The 12,162-nt window shown below is 43.8% G+C and overlaps 1 protein-coding gene across 1 annotated transcript in view; it reads right to left on the bottom strand.

Moving 5' to 3' along the window:
• Positions 1 to 9,600, bottom strand: part of si:ch211-26b3.4 (connector enhancer of kinase suppressor of ras 2) — an 867,895-nt gene extending 858,295 nt beyond the window's left edge. Inside the window, exon 1 of the mRNA XM_068047793.1 lies at positions 9,537 to 9,600. Coding sequence (XP_067903894.1) covers positions 9,537 to 9,600 — 64 coding nt within the window. The remainder of the gene's footprint in view (positions 1 to 9,536) is intronic.
• Positions 9,601 to 12,162: the final 2,562 nt, after the last annotated feature.

Genomic DNA, 12,162 nt, shown 5'->3' with positions numbered 1-12,162 from the left:
AGATTTCAGCATTTTCTTGATGACTGATATCAGGCTAACTGGTCTGTTGCTTGTTCTTTTCTCTCTCCCTCCTTTCCTGAATAGCGGTCTTACATTTGCTACCTTCCAATCACTGGGACTGTTCCAGAATCTAGAGAATTTTGGAAGATCATAACCAATGCATTAACTATCTCTGCAGCCATCTGTTTTACAACTCAAGGATGGAAGCCATCAGGTCCAGGGGATTTATCAGCTTTTTCTTCCATAAATGTCTCCAGTACTTTTTCTCAACTGATATTAATTACTTCAAGTTCCCACTCTCATTAGTCCATTGGTTCCCCACTATTACTGATATGATTTTTTGTGTCTTCCACTGTGAAGACAGGTACAACATATTTGATTAATGCCTCTGCCATTTCCTTACTCTCCATTTTAATTTCTCCTGTCTTAGCCTTAGACCCACATTTACTTTTGCTACTCTCTTTTTTAGATACTTGTAGTAGCTCTTACAATCTGTTTTTATATTTCTTGCTAGTTTACTCTCATATTCCATTTTTGCTTCTTTATCAATTTTTTAGTTATCCTTTCCAAGTTTCTAAAATTCACCCAATCCTCAGATAAATACCCATCTTCGCAAGATTATAAGCCTCTTCTTTTAAGCTAATAAATTCTTTAACCTCTTTGGTTATCCAAGAATGAATCATTTTTCCCATTGAGTTTTTTTCCCAATGTAATGTATATTCATTGAGAAAGATGACGTATTTTTTTAAATTTTCACCATTGCTTTCCTAACATCATACCTTTTAATCTGATTTCCCAATCTACATTACCCAACTCGCCTGCCATATCTATGTTTTTTTCTATTTCTTCATGGGATGTGGGCGTCGCTGGGTAAGCCAAAATTTATTGCCAATCCCTAATTGCCCTCGAGAAGGTGGTGGTGAGCTGCCTTCTTGAACCGTTGCAGTCCATGTAGGTACACCCACAGTGCTGTTAGGAAGGGAGTTCCAGGATCTTGACCCAGTGACAGTGAAGGAATGGCGATATAGTTCCAGGTCAGGATGGTGTGTGGCTTGGAGGGGAACGTGCAGGTGGTGGTATTCCCATGCATCTTTTGCCCTTGCCCTTCTAGGTGGTAGAGGTCGCGGGTTTGGAAGGTGCCGTCTAAGGAGCCTTGCATCTTGTAGATGTTACACACTGCTGTCACTGTGTGTCGGTGGTGGAGGGAGTGAATGTTTGTGGATGGAGTGCCAATCAAGCGGGCTGCTTTGTCCTGGATGGTGTCGAGCTGCTTGAGTGTTGTTAGAGCTGCACGGGCCCAAGCAAGTAGATGGTATTCCATCACACTCCTGACTTGTGCCTTGTAGATGGTGGACAGGCTTTGGGAAGTCAAGAGGTGAGTTTCTCGCCGCAGGATTCCTAGCCTCTGACCTGCTCTTGTATCCATGCTATTTATATGGCTACTCCAGTTCAGTTTCTGGTCAATGGTAGCCCCTAGGATGTTGATAGTGGGGGATTCAGCGATCGTAATGCCATTGAATGTCGAGGGGAGAGAGTTAGATTCTCCCTTGTTTGAGATAGTCATTGCCTAGCATTTGTGTCACCCGAATGTGACTTGCCACTTATCAGTCCAAACCCAGATATTACCCTGGTCTTGCTGCATCTGGACATGGGATGCTTCAGTACCTTAGGAGTCACAAATGGTGCTGAACATTGTACAAGCATCAATGTACATACCCACTTCTGACCTTATTAGTGAAGGAAAGTCATTGATGAAGCAGCTGAAGATGGTTGGGCCTAGGACACTACCCTGAGGAACTCCTGCAATGATGTCCTGGAGCTCAGATGATTGACCTCCAACAACCACAACCATCTTCCTTTGCACTAGGTATGACTCTAACCAGTGGAGAGTTTTCCCTGATTCCCATTGACTCCAGTTTTGCTCGGGTTCCTTGATGCCATACTCGGTCAAATGCTGCCTTGATGTCAAGGGCAGTCACTCTGACCTCACCTCTTGAGTTCAGCTTTTTTGTCCATGTTTGAACCAAGGCTGTCATGAGTTCAGGAGCTGAGTGGCCTTGGTGGAACTCAAACAAGGCATCAGCGAGCAAGTTATTGCAGTGCAAGGGCTGCTTGATAGCACTATCGCTGGTCCCTTCCATCACTTTGCTGATGATTGAGAGTAGACTGATGGGGTGGTAATTGGCTGGATTGTATTTGTCCTGCATTTCGTGTACAGGGCAAACCTAGGCAATTTTCCACATTGCTGGGTAGATGCCAGTGTTGTAGCTGAACTGGAACAGCTTGGCTAGTGGCATGGCAGGTTCTGGAGCACAGGTCTTCAGTACTATTGCCGGAACTTTGTCAGGGCACATAGCCTTTGCAGTATCCAGTGCCTTCAGTCATTCCTTGATAACACGTGGAGTGAACTGAATTGGTTGCAGACTGGCATCTGCGATGCTGGGAACTTCAGGAGAAAGCCGAGATGAATCATCCACTCGGCACTTCTGGCTCAAGATTGTTGCAAATGCGTCAGCCTTATCTTTTGCTCTGACGTGCTGGGCTCCCCCATCATTGAGGATGGGGATATTTGTGGAGCCACTTCCTCCTGTTCGTTGTTTAATTGTCCACAACCATTCACGACTGGAGGTGGCAGGACTGCAGAGGTTAGATCTGATCCGTTGGTTGTGGGATCGCTTGGCTCTGTCTATCGCATGCTGCTTACGCTGTTTGGCATGCAAGTAGTCATGGGTTATAGCTTCACCAGGTTGCCACCTCATTTTGAGTTATGCCTGGTGCTGCTCTTGACATGCCCTTCTGCACTCTTCATTGAACAGGATTGGTCCCCCAGCTTGATGGTAATGGTAGAGTGGGGGATATGCCGGGCCATGAGGTTACAGATTGTGGTTGAGTACAATTCTGCTGCTGCTGATGGCCCACAGTGCCCTATGGATGCCAAGTTTTGCGTTGCTAGATCTGTTCAAAATCAATTCCATTTCACACAGTGGTAGTGCCACATAACATGATCTAGGGTGTGTAGCCACAAGGACTGTGCAGTGGTCACTCCTATCAATACCATAATGGACAGCTGCATCTGCAACAGGCAGATTGGTGAGCACGAGGTCAAGTATGTTTTTCCCTCACCACCTGCCACATACCCAATCTAGCAGCTGTGTCCTTTATGACTCAGCCAGCTGTGGTGCTACTGAGCCACACTGAAGTCCCCTACCCAGAGTACATGCTGTGCCCTTGCTACCCTGAGTGCTTCTTCCAACTGATGTTCAACATGGAGAAACACTGATTCATCAGCCAAGGGGGTGGGGTCAGTAGGCAGTAATCAGCAGGAGATTTTCTTGCCCATGTTTGACCTGATGCCATGAGAGTTCATGGGGCACAGAGTCAATGTTGGGGATTCCCAGGAAGCCAGTCCCTCCTGCCTGTATACTACTCTGCCAGGTCTGTCCTGCCAGTGAAACAGGACATACCCAGGGATGGTGATGGTAGTGTCTAGGACATTGTCTGTAATGTTTGATGCCGTGCATATGACTATGTCAGGCTGCTGCTTGCCTCATCTGCGTGACCGCTCTCCCAACTTTGGCACTAGCCCCCAGATTTTTGTAAGGAGGACTTTGCATGGTCAACAGGGCTGGGTTTGCCCTTGTTACTTCAGTGCCTCACTTGATGCCAGGTTGTCTGTCCAGTTTCATTCTGTATTGACTTTGTAATAATTTGATACAACTGAGTAACTTGCTAGGCTGCTTCAGAGGGCATTTAAGAGTCAAGCACATTACTGTGGGTCTAGAATTACATGGAGGGTAGATCAGGTAAGGAATTTTACAACAATCGACAAAGGATTCATGGCCATTATTAGACTAGTTTTTAATTGAATTTAAATTTCCTATCATGCTGGGATTTGAACCCATGTCACCAAAGCAATATGCTGGGCTGTTGTGTTATTAGTCCAGTGACAATAGCACTATGTCACTGCCTCCCACCTGTTATTGGCTGTATTTCAGCTTGAGACTCTCAAACTCAATGTGAAATTCTATCATATTATGATCATTGTTTCCCACAAGATCCTTTACTATGATGTTACTAATTAACCCTTTCTCATTGCACAAGAAAGGATCTAAAATAGCCTGTTCCCTGGTTGGTGTCCTGATGTATTATTCTAGGAAACTGTCTTGAATGCAATCCATTTACTCATTCTCCAAACTACTATTGACAATTTGATTTGTCCAGTCTATATGAAGATTATTGTCCTCCATGATTATTGTGTTACTTTCCCAACAAGCTCCTCTTATTTCTTGATTAATACTCTGTTAGGAAGCCTATAAATTACTTCCACTAGTCTTATTTCCCTTGTTATTTCTTATCTTCACTCATACTGATTTTACAACCTAATCTTCCGAGCCAAGATCCTTCCTCACTACTGCTTTTCTGCCATCCTTATTATCAGGGCTACACCCTGCAACCGCACCCCCAACCTCACCCCACCACCCCCCTTTTCCATTGTGTCTATCTTTTCAAAACATCAAGTACCCTGGAACATTTAGTTCCCAACCTTGGTCACCATGTAACCATGTCTTTGTAATGACTATTAGAGCAAACCAATTCATCTCTCTTTGTGCCATTAATTCATCTATCTTGTCAAAAATGCTTAGGGAATTCAGATAAAGCACCTTTAATTATAACTTTTTACCATCCCTAATTTGACATAATCACTGAAGCAGTTTCTGTTAAATCCTCTGTCTCTTGTCACACTCTGCTTGTCTTTACCTAAATCATTACACTGCTCTATGTCCTTGACTTTTCTCTTTAGATTTATAAATTTCTCCTCACCTTAACCTTTCCCCCACCTGTTTAGTTTAAAGCCATATAAACAGCTCTAGTTATTCCATTTGCCAGTTTAAGTGGAGCCTGTCAGAACAGAACAGCTCCCTCTTTGCCCAGTACTGGTGCCAGTGTCTCACGAATCAAAAACCTTGTCCCCCGCACGGCTCTTTCAGCCGCACATTCAACTCTCTTTTCTATTTGACCCTATGCTAATTTGCATGAGGTTCAGGTAGTAATCCAGAGATTATTACCTTTGAGGTTTTGTTTATTAATTTGGAACCCAGCTTCTCAAACTCCCTCAGCAGAACCTCATTCCTAGTTCTGTCTATGTTGTTGGTTCTTACATGGATCATGATATCTGGATCCTCCCCCAGTGCTAGTTCTTTTCCATCTCTGAGACGCAGAGGGATCTGGGTGTCCTAGTGCATGAATCGCAAAACATTAGTAGGCAGGTACAGCACATAATTAGGAAAGCTAATAGAATGCTATTGTTTATCGCAAGGGGATTCAGCTATACAGGTCATTGGTGAGCCCACATCTGGAGTACTGTGTACAGGACTGTTCTCCTTATTTAAGGAAAGATATAAATGCATTGGAGGCATTACATAGAAGGTTTACTAGACTAATACCTGGAATGGGCAGGCTGCCTTACGAGGAAAGATTGGACAGGCTAGGCTTGTATCCGCTGGAATTTAGAAAAGTAAGAGGCGACTTGCTTGAAACATATAAGATACTGAGGGGTCTTGACAGGGTGGATGTGGAAAGGATGGTTCCCCTTGTGGGAGAATCTAGAACTAGGGGTCACTGTTTAAAAATAAGGGGTCGCCCATTTAAGACAGAGATGAGAAGAAACTTTTTCTCTCAGAGGGTCGCGAATCTTTGAAATTCTCTTCCTCAAAAGGCAGTGGAAGCAGAGTCTTTGAATATTTTTAAGGCAGAGGTAGATAGATTCTTGATAAGCAAGGGGGTGGAAGGTTATCAGGGATGGGTGGAAATGTGGAGTAATCAGTTCAGCCACAAACTTATTGAATGGCGGAGCAGGTTGGAGGGGCCGAGTGGCCTACTGCTGCTCCTAATTCATATGTTCGTAAGAGATATCCTTAATTATGTTTGAGCACTGACACCCACTCTGGATAAGAGTTTGCCTCTCTCTTTCTGTGTCTCCAGTAACAACTGACGCACATGAACAAAAACGAAGGTACGATGTATTCGGTCAACCACGTGATATTCCATGTCAACATCGTGTTCTCCTGAATCTGGAAGGACCATTTACAGGAATTCACTTTCCAATATTGACAATTCAGTCTAATAGCAAAGAAACCGAAGCATAAAACAAGACGCACATTATTGCAGGTTAACAGTACAACCTTTACGTGCAGATGCTTCGTAATTGTAAGAAATGCGCGGTTATTTTCTTTAATTGGATGAAAGGCCCCGTAAAATGTGCAAGTGGCGCAAACAAAACTGCAGAGGTTAAAGGGCAGGTTCCGCTTTCGAGGTGAAAGGTTCAGTTGCATTTAGTATGTACTTATCCATTGTAGCGTTGGGTGGAAATTGTGTCTTACAGAAGGTGAAACAAGGAGAAACGCTTTTGTTTTCTGTCGGGCTGAAGTCCGCAGCAGTTCGATGGAATTGTAAAGAATTGATTTAGAAAACAGATTGAATATTTATTATTTTTTGAAAGGGAAGGAGAGAGCAAACGTTCGGAATATCCCTGATTTTCCCATAAAATTTTCCGCACAGACACACACACACATCGAATCTATTTACCCAGCAGGGGGACGACAGGGATTGCCCGAGAAGGGAGGAGGTCAGTTGTGACTCATCGCCGCCAGGGAGCTGCAGTTCCCAACTGTTTTAATCCATGTCTTTATTGGGAATGGAGCGTGTCATTCTCCATATCTTACATTTTGACCGTGAGGAATACAGAAAACAAAATTAAGGCCATTGTGACACATTGGTTCTTTCCCAGCCGATCCTGCCGCCGAGTATTTTTTTTAAAGAGCAATGAGCAGCGGTAGCGGCAGATCGTGCTCTGTGATGGGAAGATGCAGGCAAACCTCAAGAGTGAGCTGAATGTTAACAGGACTGCAGACGCCACAGGGTAGTTCAGATCGGCTTGGCTCGACTCTCTTCCAGCCGACTAAAGTCAGGGAATAATATGACAAGTTCACACAGGGGGGAAAGACCAAGCTGATCGGTTATTTCCGCAGCACAATTGGTCGCTTTTCCGACCGAATTGGTTCACGTCTCATCCCCGGCTACGCACACCCCGACAAGAATTTTTGGAAAGAAGCCAATTTCTTGGCGCGTGTCTGTGTACAGCAAGTATGTTTGCATTCAGGTATAAGTACCCAGAGAGAATCTACTGGAAACAAAGCAAACACCATCTGGATCTGAGATACAATCACTTCCAGTATAGTTCGTCAAAACTGCAAATCGTTCTAAGATTCATATTTAAATTGAAAAATAGTCCATCGTACCAACGTGCCGTTTTGCTCGTTACAGCGCTACAATTTACAAGTGTCATTCACATTTCCAGGGGAAGTGCATGTCTCCTTTTTTTCCTTAAATGTCACCCCACGATCTGTCTTTGAACGATTATCAATTAAAGTATGTCGATAAATAATGCCAATATAATTGTTACTGTCCTGAAGAAGTTGGGATGCAGAGGTAGCCGCACTAGGGGCGTAGATACCGATACTCGTTCTCTCGGTGAGAGGAGAGGAAAAGAGACAGGAGACGCCATAGACATTGATAATGAAAGAGAAATTACAACATGCTAATCGCACGTAAATGCGTTTTAGTTCCAGTTAAAACTGCCGCTGGCGAGATATGAACAAATCTGAGCTGCCGTACTGTGTATTTCCAGCACTTTTTTAAATATATATTTCCAAGCTATTTCTGCTTACTTATCGCGGACAATTGTGTCTGGAATATGCAACGAATGTGGTGAGTGGGTAGATGTGTGTGTACACCAGCCATCAGAAAAATTGCACAGAACTCTTGGTCAACTGTGTGCTTCCTTTAAGTTTCTATAGCCTTGTGTAGCCTAGTCTTATTCTCGGGTTGCACCTCATTACTGAGCCAAAGGAGAATCCCCGTTTCGGTCTCCAAACGTGGGTGAGTGCAGGATGATTCATCAGTCTCGTGACAAAAAAAAATCAGTAAAAACATGAATGGGAAACACCGCATGGAAATTAGGAATATGCAGTTATTCGACCTATTTTCGAGTTTGGCTTTACAATGCTGAATTACGGTTCCTATTGGAAGGAAGAGTTAACTATATACATGCAATGAATAAATTAATGTCGGGGTGCGATAGATAGGCGGGAAATACATGGAATACATGTGGCCTTTCCGACAAAGCTTGCAGCGTTGTTATGATATACAGGCTTTTGAAACCCATCCGAAATGAACATTATGAAAAAATACATAAAAAGTATAATGGATGAGTGAAAAGTTATGCTGGATCATCGACTTTTCCATGCTGACGGAATCCAGTAACTAGTTTGTGAAGGATTCCGTACCTTCCTTCTGTTTTGGCATTCACTGATAGGGAATGTTATTGATTGTGTAACTGACGAATCGCCATTGATTCTTTCCATTTAAGATTTTTAAATACAACGTTTTAAGAGGACTATACATTACCCACAGCAGAATTTTGGACCCCGTTTAGCTTTCGTACTGAAGGAGTACGTAATTCCTCGCCAGGCGTGTTTCAGGGCACCGAGTTCCTAACACTTTATAGTCAGACGAATACAAAACTTAACCGTCCCAACTCAGTCCTCACCCTTCCTGGAAATTGGAATTTTCGTTTCAGGCCAAACGAGAAGTGGTGGGACCACTAGACCAATGAATGCAAGACCACGAACTCCAAGGGGAGACCCTCCCCATAACTAGCGCAGAAAATATGCCCACATTGGGTGCTTGTTTGTTTTATTAAAAGCTCCTTCAAAACCTTCTAAAGCAGGCTGTAACATCAACTGCATCTGCTTTTCGCGAGTCCTGGAATAAATATTGCAGTTGATCAGTTTGCTCGGGGATGGCATTTTCCGTATTTGGCAATCGCTGCATTGGCCTGATGTGAATCGCGATTAACGGGAGGAGGGGTGAAGTGAAAAGGAGAGGCAGAGAGATATGTAACCGCGAATGCAGAATACATATTAGTACAACTGTGAGCCGAACAAGCAACTGTCAGCCGAACAAACAGAGGACGATGACTATGAAGGCGGAGATCCCCCCGTCTGCCCTGTATTTTACAAACAGCAACTCAGTCGCGGCTTGTGAAGCAGTACTGCATCCAATCCATACCGCATCGCTGCATTACACATAAGCAGAGCCTAACGGACAAGTGCACTCGCGTCCTGAATAGAAACAACCTTTAGATTCTTACCGTATTCAAGTCATTCTTTAACAAATATGATATTCAAAAGACACAGGCTGAGGGGAGTGGGAATCCTGAATATAGTTTAACACAATTTGGACGATTGTGATACCCAGATTCCAATGCGTTACTCTCTATGGTTTTCCTATACTCGTATGGGCCAGGTTGGTTGTTACTGCCTATGTATTTTACTAGACAAGATTGTGTTTCCCCTTCCCCATAGTCTCTCCTCAGAATCTGTAAATGTAAAGCAAAAATAACAAATACTGAGGCTAGAGTCACGCCACCGCTAATTTCAAATCCAGTTTAAAAGCGATGCACGAAATCTAAGTACCTTTCATCCAGTCCACCACTTGCTTGGGCGTCCACTTGCTGATGGGTTCCATAACCAAAGCCATGGGTGACCAGTTTTTCTCGTACTGCACGCCAGGCAGAAACGGGAGGAGGGAGAAGGCGAGGAGGGCAGCAGATCTTTCAAAGCATGGCTGAAGAAAAGAACGAACTGGGTGTCATCGTGCAATCCAGATGTTTGTGTGTGTGGAGGAGGTGGTGGTGATGGGGGGTGGTGTTGGAGGCTTGAGAAAAGCCCTGTGGCTCCACCGCACTGATCCGTCGAAGATGTTGGCAGCAGCTTGCACGCTGGCTGCAGTAACCTCAGCCACGGTGCGCCGGAAATAGCGCAATATGCAAAGTCAGGACTTGTCACTTTCACTCACATCCTGCTATTCCCAAACTATCTTTTAGCTTCTGTTGGTGAGCACACAGACGGGCAACGGCCTGCAAACCCGCGAAGTCGATAAGAGGGTGGCGGGCGTTGCCCGGGTTATTTCAAAGGAGATCGAGCCGCGGGTTGTAGGGGATTGCACAAAGACAGTACCTGGAACTTTCACTTAGACTTACAAACGGAAGTACATGTCGATACCTGAGTCTGCAACGACAGGTCTTGTGTGAAAACAATACGATGTACACAGCCAGCAACTCAAATCAAGGCAAGTTGCAGTTGATTTTGCTAAATATATACAGATATTCTGGCCCATGTCTGTTAGTAGCTGCTGCACATTTCACTTTCCAGAACAGAAAATGACATCTTTAGGTGAAGAAGTCGAGCGGCAGGTCCCACGTTCATGCTGCAGCCGTTCCTGCACATGTGCCTTGTCACATTTGGTTGCAGGACCTCCGATAAATGCACATTGCTGGGTCGCCAACTGTTCTTTGGAGGCTGGCAGCTGTAAATCTGGGACCACGGTCCTGTTCATCCGTTGCTGCCCCAACAGAGATTGCCCGGGAAACACAAGGTGGGTAAATCCTGGGAAAAGGCGGCACGGTATTAACATCGAAGCTGGCACCGTCAGTTGGAAAAATTCAAATTGAAAAAAAAAACACCCAGTTAAAAGGGGCGATGTTAAATTATATTGCCGACGCCTCAACTTCTGTAAAGCGAAACGAACAGTTTAACACTTAGGGTGTAATTCCTTCAAAATGCAGGTGTTTGAGTGAACTGAATAAAAAAAAATGCAGACAAGCGAGCAAACGACCCCTTAAGAAATGTTGTGTTTACACATATATCCATCTTTAAGGCACATGTTCGAAAATCTCAAACAATTTTAAAACCAACAAAAACTTTTTCACGCAGCGAGTGTTTAAGGTTTGGAATGCACTGCCTGAGAATGCGGTGAAGGCAGGTTCAATCGAGGCATTGAAAAGGAAATTAGACTGTTATCTGAAAAGGAAGAATGTGCAGGGTTACGGGAAGAAGGCGAGGGAATGACAGGTGAAATGCTCATTCGGAGAGTTGGTGAGGACATGATGAGCCGAATGGCCTCCTTCTGCGCTGTAACTAATGTTATTCTGTGATAACATGCTACTTACTTGGCGTCGGTACACGGCCTTTAGCTATTGTTGATGTACCAACTATAATGAATTCCAATCTTATATATAATTTCCTCCGCAAAAGCAATGTAGCAGGAACATGATTAGGGTGAAACTCCCACTAATTATCACTAATCTGCAAACTTTACTTCCTTAAATACTAGAGTGCATAGATGTTGCATTAATGTTTTCTTTCTTCAAACCAGCCTATTCATGACCGAGATTGATTACATTTCAAGTGGAGGATGTCACACGCTGACTTGTAAATGGATGACGCATAGAGATAGTGAGTGCATAAAATGGACGAACCTGCTCAAATTATGGTAACACGCACTCTCACACAAGTGCATTTAGTTAATGTAAGACTAGTAGATCTCTGGTGGTTTTGATGTTGAGTAGTCAGGATCCTGAGTGTGATGCATTGTAATACAGAAAAATTCTTGGAAGTATGACGCAGGACTGACACCAAGTCAAATATTTCATACCAAACTGATCCTGAAAGATGCTTACCTCAGAAATACGTTTACAACACTACTTATCTCTCCACTGATAAATTACCTTAGTTCTCCTTCCTTTGAACTTCTTATTCCCAGTTATTTACAACATAAAATATTTTGTTGTATTCCTCATGGTAGATTTGGAGTATTTGTTTAAGATATTTGTGTTCTTCCCTCTTTAGAACTTTCCTTCCTTTTCTCGGTTACTTGCAGGATTATGGAAGATATTTCCCCCTACTTTGTATGCTGCATTGCAGTTCTTGCTGATTTTGTCATCTATGCAACTCTGCCACAAAGAGATGACGAAAGGTCATCGATCTGAAACGTTTACTCTGTTTCTCACCCCACAGATGCTGCCTGACCTGCTGAGTGTTTCCACTGTTTTCTATGTTATTAAAACTTTTTCGTCACCGTTCGGTGTCCAATAGACGGCACCTAAACCGATCGTCATTCTGCATAGTCCGGGACTCGCCGACTGGGGCCACAAGTAGCTGAGATCAACAGCGACAAGCCTCAAAACCACCTCTAACGCTGATAGAAACATCCGCCCCTCTCCCCCCACCTAGTAAAACAAAATTAATTTCAAACTGTTGA

The sequence above is a fragment of the Heterodontus francisci genome, chromosome 15 (genome assembly GCF_036365525.1).
Source record: "Heterodontus francisci isolate sHetFra1 chromosome 15, sHetFra1.hap1, whole genome shotgun sequence".
In the NCBI taxonomy this organism is placed as follows: Eukaryota; Metazoa; Chordata; class Chondrichthyes; order Heterodontiformes; family Heterodontidae; genus Heterodontus; species Heterodontus francisci.
This window is presented reverse-complemented; position numbering and strand designations above follow the sequence as displayed.